At 38.2% G+C, this 21,322-nt stretch overlaps 1 protein-coding gene and 1 long non-coding RNA gene across 2 annotated transcripts in view; one reads left to right on the top strand and one right to left on the bottom strand.

The window, feature by feature from the left end:
- Positions 1–20,731, top strand: LOC129653376 (uncharacterized). The gene is made up of 3 exons (XR_008715088.1): positions 1–115; positions 3,413–3,544; positions 20,096–20,731. It is a non-coding gene; the product is annotated as an uncharacterized LOC129653376 (long non-coding RNA).
- Positions 1–21,322, bottom strand: part of PLA2G4A (phospholipase A2 group IVA) — a 173,010-nt gene that overhangs the window by 80,039 nt on the left and 71,649 nt on the right. Inside the window, exons 4-6 of the mRNA XM_055582969.1 lie at positions 17,982–18,130; positions 16,804–16,917; positions 2,094–2,131 (exon numbers count right to left, since the gene is read on the bottom strand). Coding sequence (XP_055438944.1) covers positions 2,094–2,131; positions 16,804–16,917; positions 17,982–18,130 — 301 coding nt within the window. The remainder of the gene's footprint in view (positions 1–2,093; positions 2,132–16,803; positions 16,918–17,981; positions 18,131–21,322) is intronic.

The following is a 21,322-nucleotide window of genomic DNA, read 5'->3' as shown; positions in this document are numbered from 1 at the left end:
AGCCATTTCCTAGGAGGGGATCTGAAATGAAACTATAAAACGATGCTACTGGATCTTATCACAGCGACATCCAAGGGACACCCCTCAGTTTTATCTCCTCTTCTGTTCCTCACAGGTAACCACTACCTTAAACTTGCTCTTTATTTTTCTGATGTACTTATTTATAATTTTACATTATGCATTTAGGTCTAAATAATATAGAGTCATTTTATAGGTTTTTAATATTTTGTGTAAATGCTATCAACCAGGTGTATTCTGCAAATCACTTTTTCCATTGAACTTTTTTTGAGGATTGAGTAGCAGCAAATAAAAAAGTGATTAGAAATATTTCAACCATTACCAAAATTAGCAAGCAGATACTTAAATCCAGGACTTCTCATTATACAACTCATGTTCTTTGTAATAAACTATACTGATCATTATCTTACATCAAGCACAAGAAGCATGATTTTTAAAAGATCTACAAATAAAGCAATGAACATAGATGTTTAAAAGATATCAGTATGAAAATATGTAAAAGAAAATTCAAAACGTTCTGAGTAATTTGGCAAATATAGTAACAGAAGTATGGTTCATATCTTCTGTACCATCTTTAAGCTCTCTAATTAATTTATTTCCTGATTTTATTTTTTATTTAATTGAAGACTTTCCATAAAAATTGAATTTTTCTTTAAAGAGCATTTCATTTTAGAATCAAGACAAATTAACACGTAAAACTAGAGTTTGATTAAAGTTTACTGTAGATATATAGTAAATTGCTTCTAGACCTATGTATACTATTTAGCTGCAGTTTTTTTCCTACATTATTTTTGATAATTCTGCTTTGCTAAAGCTGCTGCTGCTGCTGCTAAGTCGCTTCAGTCGTGTCTGACTCTGTGCGACCCCAGAGACGGCAGCCCACCAGGCTCCCCCGTCCCTGGGATTCTCCAGACAAGAACACTGGAGTGGGTTGCCATTTCCTTCTCCAATGCATGAAAGTGAAAAGTGAAAGTGAAGTTGCTCAGTCGTGTCCGACTCTTAGCGACCCCATGGACTGCAGCCCACCAGGCTTCTCCGTCCATGGGATTTTCCAGGCAAGATAGTGTCCTAATTACACCAATGGAGATCATTTCCCATTAAAATGAATAGCATTACTTTCATAGTCAAGTAACAAAAATATTTCTAATCTCATGCCAAAATATATCACTTATAAGCGAGAATCGATGTAATGCAAAATAACAGAAGTAAAAAAGCTGGACTGTCCTTTGATATATCCTGATATATACTGAAGGGCAACAGTAACTTATGTAATAATTTTCTAAGTTGAATCAACATTATCCAGGGATCAAAATATGAAAAATATATAAACCCAGTGTCAATGTATCCTCATTCATTTAGCAAATTATAAGATATAAAATGTTACACTGATTCTGTGGTGTTCATGTAAATAAAGTGTGTATTAGTAACTTTGGTAAAAACCCACTTCAAAGAGATGCAGAGAGCTTGAGGAAGGCAGCATCTATTGACCTCAGTCTTAGATCAGAGACGAATTTATTCTCAAGGCAGCCCTGACTCCCCTAAGGCTCACCATTTGAAAATAAGTAAATTCAATTTCCAACATTCATTACTGGAGGCCACTTTGAAAGCAAAACACACATCGTGGAACTTAATCATTTGTTTTCCGGCTGATCATTATGAACAAAGGCAGTCTCAATTTTCAGTGTTTCCTCTTACAGTTTTCTGTGTATGATCACTTTCATGTTTTTTAATATCCATCTGAATCAACCAGGAAAAATCAGCTTCCATAGTTGTATTTATTTCTATGGGAATATATATTTAACTTGATGGAGGGCCCTTTCTAAAGGCTCTTCTTCTGACAATTATGATTTAACCACCAAATCACTGGAAACTTAAGCAAAGAATATTAGTTTTGTTTTGTTTTGTTTTACTGCTGTAGCTATTAGGAGAGAGCTAAAGAAAAGTGAACTACATTTAGTGCACATTTTTGATACTCAAAGCTGTCAGAATTACTTCGTATATTAAAAGCATTATGTTTTAACAATTAAAATCTGTGGCTCACAATATTTTCCATCCAATGAAATAAATGCACTTACCAAACTTCAAGAGACATTTCCAGAATCATTTCAGTGACCTGGAACAGATAAATTAGTCAGTTAGGTCATAAAATGGATGTGTGTTATTTATAATGCAAACAAAGTCAAAATAATTTTTGAGTGACAGAGGACTTTTAACCTAAAACTATATTAAAAATAAAAGTACCATAGCTCTATTAAGATCATGAATTACAGGTATATTTCAACAAATAATTTTTTGCTATTTTTTTGATGAGATAAGCCTACTTTATAACCATTTTTTCCTTTTACTTTTTGGCTGTGCCATGGGGTATGTGGGATCACAGTTCCCTGAACAGGGATCCATCCCACTGTAGGGCATGAACCCTCATCCCTATGGCGGAAGGGCAGGGTCTTCACCACTGGACCACCAGAGAAGTCTTATATGTGATTTTAACAAGCATAAGAATAGCCTTGATAGAGTTGTTATCCTCTTTCATCAAAAAAAAGCAGTGCATTTAAAAATCATTTTTCAAAAATCATAAAAATTTCCTAAGATTTAAAACTATAGAGATGTGTACCATTATTTAGGGGCTATCCCCAGGCCTCAAAATCAGGGGCCAAAGTTAAAGAAAACCTGGATGAAAAGTCACATTTGTGCATTTGTGACAAATGTACGCTGTAGTAAACCAAAAGCAGAACGCCTGTCCACGGTGGACAGCAAGACCTAGGGGCAGCCAACTGCGGTCAGTGTAAGAAGCATCTGAAAGTGGGATGTGGGGCTCAAGGTTTTATTTTTTCAATACTGTGTGAACCAACCAAATGTATGGGAGGACTCAATCCTTCCAACAGGCCGATATGGGTTTAATGAAGAAAAGAATGACTAACATCCACAGAGAAAAGGGGTATTAGAAAATGTCTTTCCAGAGACTATAAATATATTGTATAGAAAGACCTTCTCAATGTTATTCCTGCCATTAGTGATAAACGATGTAACTTTAGATTGTTACAAGAAGCAAATGAGAAAATGTTTCAAAGTTTGCTGCACAATTGTAAAATGGTGCTATTATTTTTATTACATCAGTTACCTTAAGAAAATAGTTTGAATGAATGTGTTGAATAACTTCAAATAGAACAGAACTGGACTGGAATGCAAAAGTAGGAAGTCAAGAAACACTTGGAGTAACAGGCAAATATGGCCTTGGATTACGGAATGAAGCAGGGCAAAGACTAATAGAATTTTGCCAAGAAAATGCACTGGTCATAACAAACACCCTCTTCCAACAACACAAGAGAAGACTCTACACATGGACATCACCAGATGGTCAACACCGTAATCAGATTGATTATATTCTTTGCAGCCAAAGATGGAGAAGCTCTATACAGTCAGCAAAAACAATACCAGGAGCTGACTGTGGCTCAGACCATGAACTCCTTATTGCCAAATTCAGACTGAAATTGAAGAAAGTAGGGAAAACCACTGGACCATTCAGGTATGACCTAAATCAAATCCCTTATGATTATACAGTGGAAGTGAGAAATAGATTTAAGGGCCTAGATCTGATAGATAGAGTGCCTGATGAACTATGGAATGAGGTTCGTGACATTGTACAGGAGACAGGGATCAAGACCATCCCCATGGAAAAGAAATGCAAAAAATCAAAATGGCTGTCTGAGGAGGCCTTACAAATAGTTGTGAAAAGAAGAGAAGCGAAAAGCAAAGGAGAAAAGAAAAGATATAAGCATCTGAATGCAGAGTTCCAAAGAATAGCAAGGAGAGATAATAAAGCCTTCTTCAGCAATCAATGCAAAGAAATCGAGGAAAACAACAGAATGGGAAAGACTAGAGATCTCTTCAAGAAAATTAGAGATACCAAGGGAACATTTCATGCAAAGATGGGCTCGGTAAAGGACAGAAATGGTATGGACCTAACAGAAGCAGAAGATAGTAAGAAGAGATGGCAAGAATACACAGAAGAACTGTACAAAAAAGATCTTCACGACCCAGATAATCACGATGGTGTGATCACTGACCTAGAGCCAGACATCCTGGAATGTGAAATCAAGTGGGCCTTAGAAAGCATCACTACGAACAAAGCTAGTGCAGGTGATGGAATTCCAGTTGAGCTGTTTCAAATCCCGAAGGATGATGCTGTGAAAGTGCTGCACTCCATGTGCCAGCAAATTTGGAAAACTCAGCAGTGGCCACAGGACTGGAAAAGGTCAGTTTTCATTCCAATCCCAAAGAAAGGCAATGCCAAAGAATGCTCAAACTACTGCACAATTGCACTCATCTCACACACTAGTAAAGTAATGCTCAAAATTCTCCAAGCCAGGCTTCAGCAATATGTGACCGTGAACTTCCAGATGTTCAAGCTGGTTTTAGAAAAGGCAGAGGAACCAGAGATCAAATTGCCAACGTCTGCTGGTTCATGGTAAAAGCAAGAGAGTTCCAGAAAAACATCTATTTCTGTTTTATTGACTATGCCAAAGCCTTTGAGTGTGTGGATCCCAATAAACTGTGGAAAATTCTGAAAGAGATGGGTATACCAGACCACCTGATTTGCCTCCTGAGAAATTTGTATGCAGGTCAGGAAGCAACAGTTAGAACTGGACATGGAACAACAGACTGGTTCCAAATAGGAAAAGGAGTACGTCAAGGCTGTATATTGTCACCCTGCTTATTTAACTTACATGCAGAGTACATCATGAGAAACGCTGGGCTGGAAGAAGCACAAGCTGGAATCAAGATTTCCGGGAGAAATATCAATAACCTCAGATATGCAGATAACACCACCCTTATGGCAGAAAGTGAAGAGGAACTCAAAAGCCTCTTGATGAAGGTGAAAGTGGAGAGTGAAAAAGTTGGCTTAAAGCTCATCATTCAGAAAACGAAGATTATGGCATCTGGTCCTATCACTTCATGGGAAATAGATGGGGAAACAGTGGAAACAGTGTCAGACTTTATTTTTTTGGACTCTAAAATCACTGCAAATGGTGACTGCAGCCATGAAATTAAAAGACGCTTACTCCTTGGAAGGAAAGTTATGACCAACCTAGATAGCATATTCAAAAGCAGAGACATTACTTTGCCAACAAAGGTTCGTCTAGTCAAGGCTATGGTTTTTCCAGTGGTCTTGTGAGAGTTGGACTGTGAAGAAGGCTGAGCACCAAAAAATTGATGCTTTTGAACTGTGGTGTTGGAGAAGACTCTTGAGAGTCCCTTGGACTGCAAGGAGATCCAACCAGTCCATTCTGAAGGAGATCAGCCCTGGGATTTCTTTGGAAGGAATGATACTAAAGCTGAAACTCCAGTACTTTGGCCACATCATGCAAAGAGTTGACTCATTGGAAAAGACTCTGATGCTGGGAAGGATTGGGGGCAGGAGGAGAAGGGGACAACAGAGGATGAGATGGCTTGATGGCATCACTGACTCGATGGACGTGAGTCTGGGTGAACTCAGATAGTTGGTGATAGACAGGGAGGCCTGGCATGCTGTGATTCATGGGGTCACAAAAAGTCGGACACAACTCAGCAACTGAACTGAACTGAACTGAGGATATGCCTCTTAACTTGGGAAGAGGATATTTTTTGAGCCTGCATAAAATGCTGCAGATTATTGACTTTTTCTTTTTTTAGTTTCAGGAGATGGAATAAAACAAACTAGATGGAGCTTTCCAAATGTTAAAATAATCTCATGGGTAGTTCTCAGTACTGAATTTTATGAGTAAGAAAAAGGCATGGAAATTATCTGTACAAAAATTTGCCTGTAGATTGTAAGCTCTGTCTTAAGTAGGTCTCTATTACAAGTTCATTGCATGGTGTTTGGCATATAACATACAATCAATAAGTATCTGTTGAATTACTGTGCATGTGTGTGTGGAAGAGGAGCATATGAGGTATCATTTCCTGTCAAGAAATATTTCATTGCTACTAGAGGGAAAAATCATAGGCTGGTCCCACCCACACAGCAGTTCTCATAAGGAATTCTATGAATATTCAGTATTACTTTGAAGTTGATAAAATAACCAAGAATCCCAGTACAAATGGAATTATTCATGCCTAGATAAATTATATAGTTCAGTTTTAAGTCACAAAGGTGATTGGCTTCTAAACAATTTATGTAATTGCTGTGCATTCTATCAAGGAAAGCACTGCTCAGACCACATTTCAGCACATTTCCATTTCCACATTTCAAATGGAGTCTTTCCCAAAGAGGGGCTTGGAAAACATTTTACATTGAGTGAGGTTACTTCTTCAGATATTCAGTAAGAAAAACAAGTGGATAAAACACGGTCTGCTTGTTTAAAAAAAAAAAATACATGAAAACTGGTATTAAAATGAGACTAGACTTACTGTTTTTATCTTCAAAGGGCAAAAGCCCCAAGAAAGAATGGAAATTAAAAGAACAAGATTACACTATGGAGTTTTCTAACTCATGGAAAAATTCTAAGTTGGAATGGGCTTTCTATTTCAATATGCCACCTCATGACAGAAAGTGGAAAAAAGCTGGCTTCTCAACTGCTCTCAGAAGCTCTCTAAATATTTTATATTTAAAAACATCTGACGCCTGAATATATCTAATGCATTGTCCCAACAATAATAAAAGGAAAATTAACTGCTATGTTTATCATCATATTTGTTTTCTCCATGAGAATGTCCCTTCTACAACCAAATGCAACATTTCTTGGCTAAGACACTCGTGATCCTAGACAGACTGATAAGACTCTTCAAATGAAGGCAGGAGGAGAGAAGAGAAGACATGATTTTTCTTAAATTTGGAGCATTATAGAAGGTGCTGCCATGGTTCTTGTCACATGGATTCAGGTCCTTACTTCCATGTGTTGCCCCAGAGGACCACCCACAGCCTGGAGGAAATTTTAAATTCCCCTACTTGATGCTCTATGTTCAGACATGCTATGAAGATGGACATTCACAATCTCTCTGCATCTTTCACCTGGAACGTATCATTACAGATAAAAGAGCCACAAAAATATGTACTTCCTGTGAGGCATTAAACAACTATTGAAAACTCCTTCCCACACATCACATGAAGCAGTTCTACATCACCCTCTTCCAGGTTGCTTGCATTATCAAGGCTACTAAAAGGAAAGGTGGTCAAATCTCCCTGGGCTCCTCAAGCCCAAAATACACTTAGCCAGGACAATGAGGAGAAGTCCACCTCTTCTAGGAATTACTAATATAAAAAGCAGACTATACTCACTGCATATTCTAGGGATAAACAACAATCTCTTCTTTGAATTTCACAGTGTAAAACAGTTTTCTATGCTTAAAATGGAAGATGTTCAGTTGGGGAAGGCAGGGTAGGGGAACTATAGGCGAGAAACTATTTTTCTAAAGCCATTTCAGACTTAAAAATAATTTTTAAAGTATCTAACCCACTAATTCTCTTGCAAACTTCCGAGGGTTATTTTGAAATAATAAAGCAAATAAAATCAGCATAGTGCCCAGCATTAAGAAAGTCCGTTAGAATTATTTCCAAAAGATGCACACAGTCAAATAAGTTTTAACTTGAAAATCTATTGTATTAGTAAAGAGCTCTTCAAATATGCCATACTATCACTTACTATAACACTCCAGTATTTACAAACTTTACTTTCAATAAAACTGGTTTTGAATTCTGATCCTTCCTAAGTCAATTTACCCATTCCCCACCTTGTTAGAAACAAAGAGCAGCTTATTACCGTATTGACTCAATAATCATTACATCTTTCAGGAGAATTACATGATATTTTCTACTTTATCTGTATTTACCTGACCTATGCAAGATAACAAAAAAAAAATTATATCAACAAATAAGGGTCATTTTTACAAAGAATCATGTTTACATAAACTGTAACTTCATCCTATGAAGAAGGAATCAGATGTGGATGTAAAAAAGTAGGCAATCCAGGTACAGAGGGGAAATTATAATCTCACCAATACAAGTCACATCTAAATAAATTTTGCATGTTTAAAATTGAATGATACGCTGCTAAAAATCATCTTTTTAAAATACATATGATTTTTTGATATCACTGCAAACTAACATTTTTTAATTGAGATGTAATTCCATATACCATTATCTTAGTGTCAGGTATATAACAATTATTTGGTGTCTGTATATATTGCCATAGGATCACCACAGTAAGTCTTGCTAACAAATACAGCTTCTTAATAAAATTAAATTTGCATTCACTACCAGGAATCATATAATCTATCACCCAAGAATTCAGGGCAGTTGTACCTCCCAAAATATCCCAGGCAGTCTTAAAAGATTTGAAAGACAAAAAAAATACACTATTATTTCTGTAGCCATGTTTCACTTTATCACAGAGTTTTCCTGTTTACATTTGACAACAGTCTGTTTTTCCATAAAGTCCCTTTTTTTTAACATGGAGATTGGAAATTCAGAAAGAACTGTGTAACCATTAGCTATCATACAATAAATCAGACTTCTTATAGCACTACTATGAAACCAAAATACTACCTCTTTTTCAAATGGGAATCTCTCATGCTCTTAAGTTTTTCTCTTTTTTAAACTTCATTTACATTCATTATGCTCATCTGAGCACTTTCCAGGTTTCCTGTATTTCCCACATTTATTTATCCATTCATTCAAAAATGAAAGTATCTGATGCCTGTCAGGTCAGATAAGTAACATTAAACATACTGAAAGTGTTCTAGTCCTTGATGGAGCTTCGGTCCAGAAGAGGATCCCAAGGATGCAAGGGCATGCTCAGGTGCCTCGAAGTTTAAAAGTTATAAATTGTAGAAGTATCAAAATAGATTCACTTAAGTTTTCATTGCTAGTACGCCAAAATACAAATGCATTCTCTCATAAAGTCAGGAATTGTTTGACCTATGTCTGAACTCTGCCCTGTGTTAATACAATGGCATTCACATCTTAGCTGAAGATCTCCCAAATTTCTCACAAAATTATATATATCTCTTGCTTTCCCTCCAAAGTCTGCTCTGTCTCATTCACTGTGCTAAATCGTAGTCTTTGCCTTCACACATCAATACATAGTTTTCCAATGCAATCATTCTGATACTAACTCACCATCAAAACTACCTTTTCTTAATTTTGCCACTATCTTTTCTATAGGACTCTCTCATTCATTTTCAAGTCACAATCAGGAATGCACAATAACCAAAGAAAACATTCAGTCAAAGTTAAGATACCACAGAAAACATGAGATATGGCTATTTTAAAACAATAACACTAACTTCTAAATAAATATGTCCAATTGAAACACCATACAGTGGGAAATCCAAGACTACCTTCCTCAGAGTATTGGCCAAGATAAAGATTCATCTAGAGAATAAAAAAAAAGTGTAATTTTTACCCATCTAACTTCAAAACCTTAGCATGTTCATGATTTTATTGAAGTGGGTGATTTTGCTTACACAAAACATATTAAATTCAGAAGAAACCGTATCTTTCCACTTAAAAATGAGATACTGCAACAAACGTCACACTTGATATACAACCCATTCTGAAGGAGATCAGCCCTGGGATTTCTTTGGAAGGAATGATGCTAAAGCTGAAACTCCAGTACTTTGGCCACGTCATGTGAAGAGTTGACTCATTGGAAAAGACTCTGATGCTGGGAGGGATTGGGGGCAGGAGGGAAAGGGGACGACAGAGGATGAGATGGCTGGATGGCATCACCGACTCGATGGACGTGAGTCTGAGTTAACTCCGGGAGATGTGATGGACAGGGAGGCCTGGCGTGCTGTGATTCATGGGGTCGCAAAGAGTCGGACACGACTGAGCGACTGAACTGAACTGAACTGAACTGAATGGGTGATTAGAGCATTTTTGATTCTGAACTGGGTTGAAACAATGATCACTAAATCAGGTACAGTCTCTACCTGTATATAAAGAAGTTCATTTCGGTCAGTAAGTTCAAATCAGCAAGTGTTAATAGTTAAGTCAGGTTCATACTTCAATCCAGCCAGTATAATTATAATGAGAATATTTAATATTTATTTGGTGCTTAGTGAGCCAGGCACTGCTCTAAAACTTTCCATCTATTAACTCATTTAACCATAACCACAACCTTTAGAGGTAGGTACTACATATAACTCTGCTTCACAAATAGAAATGCACGGCTAAAAGAAAAAAAAAAAATTCATCCGACATCACACAGTGAATAAGGAGCCAAATCATGATTCCAACCCAGACAGCTGTCTGTCTGACTCTAAGCCTAGGGTCTGAAAAGCTGCACGTCTCACCAGTCTCGCTCGCAAGACAACTCTGACTCTCTCCAAACTTATGATTCCAACAAGCACAGCCTAACCCAGATTTTATGAACGTTAGCTGGGAAACAAAACTGTGGGGTTCAAATTAGTTTTCTCCTCAAAAAAAAAAAAAAAGAGAGCGAAAGAGAAAGAGCATTCTAAAATTGAATTGAATGATAAATCATAGTCTCAGGAAAAGCTGAAAAACTTCCTGCTTTCCAACTTCAGTTGATTCTCACTGTCACTGAGCAATCATTTCATTCTCCTTTTCCTGACACATTAAAGCTAATGCCACACGTATTGTTTGCTCATGTCACCCTGTATTCCTCATATCTATACCTGCCACTTTCAACAGAGCTAGTCTGTTAAAGCTATATCAACCTTCTGTTTTCAATATCAAACATTCTATATCTCTACGTACCAACTTTTGACTTAGTAATACTTCTGAGGAAAAGCCAAATCCTGTTTGTTCTAAATTCCCCCATGACCTGGTCAAAAACCTTCCATGACTCACTGATATCAGTAAGATGATACTCGAATTTCAGCATCTCGAATTTGAGCCCTGCTAAGGCTTGATCTCCACGTACCTATTTTTCCTTTACACATGAATGCTCTGCCCACCCCCACACTCCCACCGGCACTCGTCTAGACGCCATTTCCTGAACATGCTTGTCCTTTTTAGTCCTGGAACTGTGAGCAAGGGCTCAGGGCTCTTCTCTCCACCAGAATGGACTTCTGACCTTTCAGTGACCCAACTGCATCCTGCCCTTAAGAGCAAGCCCCCACCACTGACCCACAAGGGTCCACTGTGACCACAGGCCCATCCTCATTTCCAGCCGGCCACCCTCCCTGTGACTCTTTGTGCTCCAGCCACGCTCTCCCTCTCGCTGTTCTCAACAAGTCAGGCCAACTTCTACTTCAAGACCTTCCCACTCAAAAGCGCCTTCTGCCTTCAGATAGCATCACAGATGCTGTTCTTAGTCACATTTTTGGAACTGCATTTGCAACCCTCTTCACAGACATATGCCTACTTCCTCTCCTCCTTCCTTGATTTATTTAGCTCTCTGTCCAACATAGGTATCCTTTACTTATTTATCTTACTAGGTATTGGGTTAGGCAAAAAGTTCATTCAGGTTTTCTGTATGCTGTTATGGGAGTAACCTAAACAAACTTTTTGGCCAATCCAATAGAATATGAGTTCCAGGAGGGGAAGGATTCCTGTATGTTTGTGTATTGCTGAACAAGTAGTGCCTAAAGACTGTTCACACAGTAGGTGCTCCATTGTTATTTGCAAAATGTATAAATGGATGAATAATTCCTCCGTATAATTCTCATTGTCTACACTGTCTACATGATTTATTTGGTACTTGCAATTACAATTCATAAATCCTGAACTCTAGTTACTGATGTGCTGAAGTGTGCTTAGGGATGAAACAGGCTGTTGTCTGCAGTCTGTTTTATTTTTTAATTAGAAATTTATTTATTTTTTAATTGAAGGATAATTGCTTTACAGAACTGTGTTGGTTTCTGCCAAACATCAACACGAATCAGCAATAGGTATACATATGTCCCATCCCTCTTGACCTGCAGTTTGTTTTCAAATGTATCATGATGGAGACTTTCCTGGATTCTCAGTGGTTAGGACACCATAGTTTCAATGCTGAGAGGCTGGATTTGATCCCCAGTCAGGGAACTAAGATCTCACAAGCCTTATTATGGCCACAATATATATATATATATACACACATACATAAGTATGTATCAAGATGGTTTGATGGATGGACCAGATAGAAAAATATGTGAAAAGCAAATAGCATAAAATGTTAATTGTAGAATCTAGGTAGCATTTATATGGCTATTCAATGTAAAAATATTTCAACGTTGCATATGCTTGGAAATTTTGATAAGAAAATTTAAAGAAAACAATAATACCTGTGAAAGGCCTTTTTTGGCTATATAAACTCCACTGCCCACCAACTGTTCTCTATCACACCCCTCTATTTTATTTTCCCCAGAGTATTTATCACTGGCTGATGTCATGTTGATTATCCTTTTGCTTGCTGGTGCCTATTTACTTTTCCCCTCAACATGCAAGCTCCCTGGGAACCATCATTCACCATGTCTTCTGCTGTCTGCCCATCACCTGGAATATTCCCTGGAACACAATCAGTGTTGAACAAATCAATCAGTGAATAGATGTGTCATGAGACTGCTTATTCTATTACTTATCAGCCTACCATGAATGTTTACTCCTTCTCCAAACAGACTATTAGTTCCTTGAAAATGAAATTTTTGATAGCTTTCCTGATATTAAACAAAGTTTAGGTACACTGTAAAGACTCAGATTCTCATATTAAAAAATAAGCTATGGCTGCGTAAATACTTCAAAGATGCCTAAAAAAGATTTTTTTAATTATTACTTTATCATTTCCATTAGATATCATTATTGCATTATCATTAGATTTTAATTATTACATTATCATTCTCCATATCTGTAAATGGGAAGCATTGGAAACTTCTGGGTAAAAACAGTCAAATGATAAATGACATTCTTTCTAGTGCATAGAAATTCATGAATTAAAAAGTATCTAGAAATAAGTTAATGGAGGGACTTTCCCTGGTGGTCCAGTGGTTGAGACTCAGTGCTTCCAATGCAGCAGGTGCAGGCTCCAGCCCTGGACTGGGAAGATTCCATATGCCTCAGAGCAACTAAGCCTATGAGCCACAGCTACTGAGGCCATGCCATAGAGCCCACACTCCTAGAGCCCGCGCTCAGCAACAAGAGAAGCCCCGACAATGAGAAGCCTGCACATCAGAATTAGAGACTAGCCCCTGCTCGCTGCAACTAGAGAAACGCTAGCTGGCAACAACGGAGACCCAGTGCTGCCAAAAATAAAGAAATAAATTTTAAGAAATAAATTAATTAATTAAAAAAAAGAACTCTCATTCAGATTGAAACTACAAAGGACTCTTGAGAATGGTGTAATGAAAAAAAAGTTGCTTGGCCAACTGTTTTTTCAAGCACGTTAAAGAAAATAATTATATAAGCTACTCAAAATTCAGGAATGCAGAAAGTCTTTTTCAGAGCCCGGCAGCCACACACCTGAGCATAGGAAATGACAGGAGAGGTAATGCATGTTTTCCTACAATTTCCTCTCTTAAAATCAATCTTTGAGTCATAGACTGAAGAGCAGAAAAAAACGTTCCATTTTGGAAAGGCCCATCGTGCTTACAAAGCCCTCAACAAGGGTCTGTTGAGAACTGACCTTAGTAACATGCCCAGGTAATGTTAGCCTTTAACTACCTCTAACTCTCTACCCAGTGCCTACCAGCATGTACTTGCCAAGCTGTGTAACTTGTCATGCCTCAGCTTGCTTTCTTTTTTCAAGACTCCATGCCTTTGCAGTTTCTACTAGGAACTAGAATGCTCATAACTGCTTCTCTGCCTACTGAAATTCAGCTCTTTACAAACATTTATATACTGCTTAATAGGCACACACACATGTATGAGGCACTAAATACTATATGTATGGATGGCTAATCTATGTGAGTATTATATATATTTCTATAATCAATTATTCATATATATTTTATATGTGGGTTCGATCCCTGGGTTGGGCAGATCCCTTGGAGTAGGAAATGGCACCTCACTCCAGTATTCTTGCCTGTAAAATTCCATGGGCAAAGGAGCCTGGCGGGCTACAGTCCATGGGGCCTCAAAGAGTTGGACATGACTGAGCACATTTTAAATGTAATGCTATATACTTAATGCATAAACTAATATATAATCATATTTCATATAAAATTATATAAATATAAGTAATGCTCAAAATTCTCCAAGCCAGGCTTCAGCAATATGTGAAGAGTGAACTTCCAGATGTTCAAGCTGGTTTTAGAAAAGGCAGAGGAACCAGAGATCAAATTGCCAACATCCGCTGGATCATCGAAAAAGCAAGAGAGTTCCAGAAAAATATCTATTTCTGTTTTATTGACTATGCCAAAGCCTTTGACTGTGTGGATCACAATAAACTGTGGAAAATTCTGAAAGAGATGGGAATACCAGACCATCTGACCTGTCTCTTGAGAAACCCGTATGCAGGTCAGGAAGCAACAGTTAGAACTGGAGATGGAACAACAGACTGGTTCCAAATAGGAAAAGGAGTATGTCAAGGCTGTATATTGTCACCCTGCTTATTTAACTTATATGCAGAGTACATCATGAGAAATGCTGGGCTGGAAGAAGCACAAGCTGGAATCAAGATTTCCAGGAGAAATCTCAATAACCTCAGATATGCAGACGACACAATCCTTATGGCAGAAACTGAAGAGGAACTAAGAAGCCTCTTGATGAAAGTGAAGGAGGAGAGTAAAAAAGTTGGCTCAAAGCTCAACATTCAGAAAACTAAGATCATGGCATCTGGTCCCATCACTTCATGGCAAATAGATGGGGAAACAGGGGAAACAGAGTCAAACTTTATTTTTCGGGGATCCAAAATCACTGCAGATGGTGATTGCAGCCAATTAAAAGATGCTTACTCCTTGGAAGGAAAGTTATGACCAACCTGGATAGCATATTTAAAAGCAGAGACATTACTTTGCCAACTAAGGTCCATCTAGTCAAGGCTATGGTCTTTCCAATAGTCATGTATGGATGTGAGAGTTGGACTGTGAAGAAAGCTGAGCACGGAAGAATTGATGCTTTTGAACTGTGGTGTTGGAGAAGACTCTTGAGAGTCCCTTGGACTGCAAGGAGATCCAACCAGTCCATTCTAAAGGAGATCAGTCCTGGGTGTTCATTAGAAGGACTGATGCTGAAGCTGAAACTCCAATACTTTGGCCACCTCATGCGAAGAGTTGACTTATTGGAAAAGAGTCTGATGCTGGGAGATATTGGGGGCAGGAGGAGAAGGGGACAACAGAGGATGAGATGGCTGGATGGCATCTTTGATTCGATGGACATGAGTTTGAGTGAACTCCAGGAGTTGGTGATGGACAGGGAGGCCTGGCTTGCTGTGATTCATGGGCTCGCAAAGAGTCGGACACGACTGAGCGACTGAACTGAACTGAACTGAACTGAATAATTATATCAGAGTATATTTAAATGTAATATGCATTACAATATATTTACTATATTATATATAAATTATATAGATATATATAAATAGAATTAACTCATTTAATCATAGCGATTCTCCTATGAGATATTATCTCCACTTTGCGTGCTCAGTCACTCAGTCATGTCCAACTCTTGAGACCCCATGGACTGTAGCCCACCATGCTTCTCTGAGCATCGAATTTTCCAGGCAAGAATACTGGAGTGGGTTGCCATTTCCTCCTTGAGGGATCTCCACTTCACAGGTGAGTAAATCGAGATTCAGAGAAGCTAAGTGATTTTGCCAGGATGAAACAGGTGGTAAGAAACAAAGGTGGGATTTAAACACCAAACAATCTGGCTTCAAATGACAAAGTGTTAACAGCTATGTTCACTGTTGGACCTGCTCAAAATCACCCACTGATACGGATCCACACCTGGCCTCCTCTCATAACACACTCTTTATTCTGTCTTCCCACTGCATTCTGTATATACCTCACTGATACTTAATCTTGCTGTGTGGTGGTTTCTTTTCATCCCATATATCTCCCTATACCCATTTGCTTTCCCAACCTCTACCTCACCTCTGCCCCAGATGAAGATAATTGAGGGAAAAGCTTCCTATATCTTATTCTTCTTTAGATGCCTTGAACACAATACAATGATGGGTAGACTCCAGTAAACACTTGAAAGAGGAATGAATGAAATAACTTTAAAATGTGACCAGTGTATCTCTTGGCACTGGACAGAAAACATATAGAAGACATGCTTCCTGGAGCAGCTAAAGGAATCAGTGGGGAGTGTGTGCAGCGTTCATAAGGCACCAGGGTTCCTCTGACTACAAGAACTGATCAGGTAGTCCTCAGGGCTTAAGTCAGTTCTTAGGCATGCATGACCACTATTCTAAATTCCTGGCCTACAGGATGTTAGTTTGAAGAAGTTAAAAGATTCAGTCCCAATGAACAACATGTAATTATCATGGAGGTTCATGAAGAAAAAGATAATTCAGGATGGTAACTGTTAGGAAAGGAGGTAAGATTAAGAGATATGTACATTTAGGTGAGAGGAGAGAGATTTGGAAAATCATTTGAAGAGACAAAAACACTGAGCTGTACCCAACAAGAATAAATTAATGCACTGACATTTTCTGAATCCTGGTCTACCAGTTGCTTACATTTCTCATTGTAAAATGCTAGTTTCCTGTAAAAAGAATCTAATGTTTGCTCAGTGTAAATAATTGTTCTAGAGTTTTATTATTCTTAAAAAAATTATTGAAATCTCAGAAATGCAGCACACCTAAGAAAAAAGAAAGGAAGGAAGGGAAGGATTTCCAAACATTAAACTCCAACTTTCCAGATTAACTAGACTTTATCTGATATAAGGTTGAAAAATAATTCTGTTGTGTTGCTTACTTGATTGAAAATAAAAGGAACCTGTTTCTTCTCTCCCACTTTCATAGAAGATATGGGAAACGTTGTCGTCCCAAGAGTTTCATCCATAACATAATTGGCGTCCATTAAAGTGATCTGTAGAGAGTTAAAAATAGAGCACAGGTATCAAATTTTTCCGGGATCTTTGGAAATTATATCTAAAATCTCCACCACACTTTAAAAAAATGAAAAATTTCAAGTAATATTTAATAGTCATTTGAAATCCTAAATATTCTACTAGTAATAATACTTTGTCTTTTCTGAGTTTCTAACATAATCATTCATGTTTTCACTTTTGTGATTGACCTGTTCATTATCACATTTCGAAAAATGAAATTTCTCTCCTCTCAGAGGAAATGCTATTTTGGAATATGAGAAAGAAGTTAATGTAGAAAACTCATGCAACGGTTGAAAAAGATCTATGTGAACTTATTTTAAAGCTAAGTATTTCAAATTTAAGCTAATAAAGTTAACTTATTTTGACATCCTAATCAATTGGCAATATTTTATCTTTTGTACTCCTATCCTCCCTTTTAAAACAGAAAGAATGTTTTCTCCAAAGTGCAATTGATTGGCATGGTTTAGTCAGTAAATCACGTCTGACTCCTGTGACCCCATGGACTGTAGCAAAGTACATGGTGAGGATTAAAGACTCTGCTGCTGCTGCTGCTAAGTCGCCCCAGTCGTGTCCGAGTCTGTGCAACCCCATAGACGAAAGCCCACCAGGCTCCCCCGTCCCTCGGATTCTCCAGGCAAGAACACTGGAGTGGGTTGCCATCTCCTTCTCCAATGCATGAAAGTGAAAAGTGAAAAGGAAGTCGCTCAGTCGTGTCCGACTCTCAGCGACCCCATGGACTACAGCCTACCAGGCTCCTCCATCCATGGGATCCTCCAGGCAAGAGTACTGGAGTGGGGTGCCATTGCCTTCTCCGATTAAAGACTCTAGCCCCACCTAACTTCTGCATTTGGACGCTCACATAGCTTGATGTGTAGCAGCTAGAAGCTCATCTACCATATACTGCACAGCTGTATAACCGAGAAGGATGAAGGCAGTGAGAGGAAAAATTTGATGCTTTCAAGCTCAACTTGAAGATAACCGCCCCCCCCCCAATGACTCACTTGACCCCCACTGACCCACTATCCCCCAATGACTCACTTACCTCCAAAACATTTTCCTGATTAGGATCCAAAATAAATTCAAAGGTCTCATTCCACACAGGGTTTATGTCATTATTGAAGTGTCTTGTTCTCTTCCTGCTGTCGGGGGTTGAAGAGATGAAAAGTTCCACATAAGGGTCTGGAGTGTCAACTGTAGACATTAAACACAAGTGAGAAGGAAGCAAAAATGTGATTAAATTCTGATTTGTTTTTATTGACATGTGTTAGGTTATTTTCAATGAATCTACAATTACATATTTGAAATGTCTGAGACCAAATAATATATAATGGAAGAACGTTGTAAGTTATATGCTTTCTAAATATTATGCCCCTGTACTTCTTAACAGTCCTTTGAGAGGGAATCATTTATTAGGTGACCTATTCAGAATTCCTCGGACTGCCTAGAGGTCATGGTCACCGCAATCAACATCTCAGTCCAACTACAGACAATGATAACAATCTCATTTAGCTAACCACAACATAACCTCTACCCCAGGACTACAATGGTGACAAGATTATGAGCTCAGGATCATCATGATTGTTTGTATTAGAAAAATTACCCAACTACGTTATTTGCCAAACCAAATAATGAAGCCAGTGTGACATAAATACTGTTTAAGGTTATAAAGCTGCCTTGGATGGTTGTACAAGTTGTATACTGAAAAACTCTAACAGGAGGCATTTACAATAGTAGTCAATACATATTTCTGTATTTATTATGGGGGTACTCAATCAGATGGAAGTGAGTATATCAAGGAAATGACAGCTTTTTCAGTTGCATGCAAAGACCCACTGAGTCAGGACATGATATGAGTACCATTTTAAACTGAGAGAAATAAGTGCAATGAACTGTTTCAATTTCCTCCCTCTCTCTATATATATTTAATAGCAAGGTAATTGACCCTGTGTGTGGAAATATTGATCGTTCTCTCTTTAGTGGCTCCTCTGAATCCTCATCTTACACTGCTGCACTTTTCCTACAAGACTGTGAACAACATCTCCAGAATCTAACAACTATCACAATATTTAAGGTCCTCTAACTTAAGGACTCAACTTTTCTCTTTAACACATCCTTTCCTGTGTGGCCATTATAACTCAAAACCACGAAAACCAGCCATCAAGTGATGACTGACAGGATTTCTGCTGAGCACTTCACACGCGGGAGTCTCATTCTAATCTCACAAAACAGCACTATAAAGTACTTTCAGTGTTGAGGCAACAAGAAATGAGAAGTGTTAATATCACACAGCTAGTAAGTATCAGAGCAAGATGCGACTGCAACGGTCATTCTCTCATTGACATCATGCTCCTAAGTGCTAAAGATGTGATCACAATGGGTGGCTTGCCAAGGAAAGAGGAGCTGGAAAGGAGTTTTGGAGAAGAAGAAGGGAGACAGGAGGAAGGGAAGAGAGGGAGAGTGGAAACAGAGAGGGTAAGGGTGGAAAGAAAGAGAGAGAAGTGCAAAAGTTCACACAAAAAAAGATGCAAACATTGAAAACAAAGGAAAAGCAAAAACAATAGTTCTTAAATGACTGGCTTTCAAAGAATAATTTTTTGAATAATTTTTTAAAATATACTTTGTCCTTTTATAATAGTTATGGTCAAATAATGTAATTGATGCCCATCACAGTTCTTCTCTGTGGTTATCAGACTTTTTAAGTGGGCTTTTTGTTTTAACTGTTAAGTTAGAAGATCTACAAAAGAAGAATAAGCATTTGAGATTCTCATTTAGTTAATTTTTCCACTTGAAATTTATGCATCATTAGTCAAGGGCAGCTGAGTCTTAGACTGAGAGTATAAGATAAATGCCTAGGGTTTTGATTAAATACACAAAACTTTGACCCTCATTCCATAAGACCCACAATCAGATCTATAGAGAGAGTGGGGATCTGCATTTTTAAACAATTACTCAGTTGATCTGAGGAGGTCGTGTCTGTTCACACTTTTGATATCTTTCTTTTATACAGAAGGAAATAGCTAGTTATTTTCATTGAATTTATGTATTTCTTCATATTGAGATATGATTGATATGTAACACTGTGTAAGGTACACAATGTATTGGTTTAGAACATTTATATATAGCAATTTCTAACTTGATGCTTTTCTCTCTCGACAGGTCAATGGTAGACAAATTAGAAGACTAACAGAAGACTAGGCAGGAAGGATGGCAAGAGAAAATGGGCCAAACAAGAGAAGGACATGCTACAAGGGGATTCAACTCACTCCTCAACCAAGAGATGACTGTTCCTTTTCCTTAACCATGCTTCTGCCATGTTACCAGTGCTCAGGGCTGCAAACCACAAATAAAACTACATATTTAGAATAGCAAGTAGAGGACTTCCTTAGTGGTCCAGTGGTTGAAAATCCACCTACCAATGCAGCGAATACAGGTTTGATCACTGGTCTGTGAAGATTCCACATGCTGTGGGGCAAATAAGCCCATGAACCACAACTACTGGGCCTGTGTTCTAGAGCCCAGGTGTCACAACTAATGAGTCCAAGAGCCACGATTATCGAAGCCCCTGATCCTAGAGCCTGTGCTCCACAACAAAAGAACCATCTGCAATGGGAATTCCATGCACTGCCATTAGACAGTAGTTCCTACTGGCCACAACTAGAGAAAGCCCACATGCAGCAAAGAAGACCCAGAGCAGCCAAAAATAACTAAATAAAATTATTAGAATAGCATGAGGTGGAAGATTATAAAGAAAAATACCTTTCCTTTTCTGAGTAGAAGTAAATACATACTCTTAAAGAGAATATGCAATGCCACTTCACATTAAATGTACAAAAACGTAGCCCTTCCTCATCCCGTAAATTTAGTTTTTTGTGGGACTAATGCTCTTTCCCCCTCAACCCGCCCCAAAATATTAGAAATGAAGAAGAAAATGGCAACCCACTCCAGTATTCTTGCCTGGTAAATCTCATGGACAGAGGAGTCTGGCGGGCTACAGTCCCTGGGGTCATAAAGACTCAGACCCAACTTAGAGACTTAACAACAACAAGAAAATATTGGAAAACAAAAAACCAAGCAAAAGCAATCTTGGAAAGCAAAAAGTATGCCAGGAAGGGGAAGTAAGCATGGTAAACATCATTCACTCATTCAACAAATATTTGGGTGCCTACTGAACGCCAGGGACTGCACTTCAAGAAGCAGTTTGAGGGAGTCAAACATGAAGGCGCAGATTTGAAACGTGGAAGTGAGTCAGATGCTAAGAGCCTAATTTTAGAGGCAAGGAAGACAAGCAGATACACTAACCTAGTGACTAGTAACTCAGTCACCCAGGTGGTTACACGTACATAATGTTAAATCGTAGGTGGGGAAATGGCCTTATGAGGTTTG

The sequence above is a fragment of the Bubalus kerabau genome, chromosome 5, assembly GCF_029407905.1.
Source record: "Bubalus kerabau isolate K-KA32 ecotype Philippines breed swamp buffalo chromosome 5, PCC_UOA_SB_1v2, whole genome shotgun sequence".
NCBI classification, from domain to species: domain Eukaryota; kingdom Metazoa; phylum Chordata; class Mammalia; order Artiodactyla; family Bovidae; genus Bubalus; species Bubalus kerabau.
This window is presented reverse-complemented; position numbering and strand designations above follow the sequence as displayed.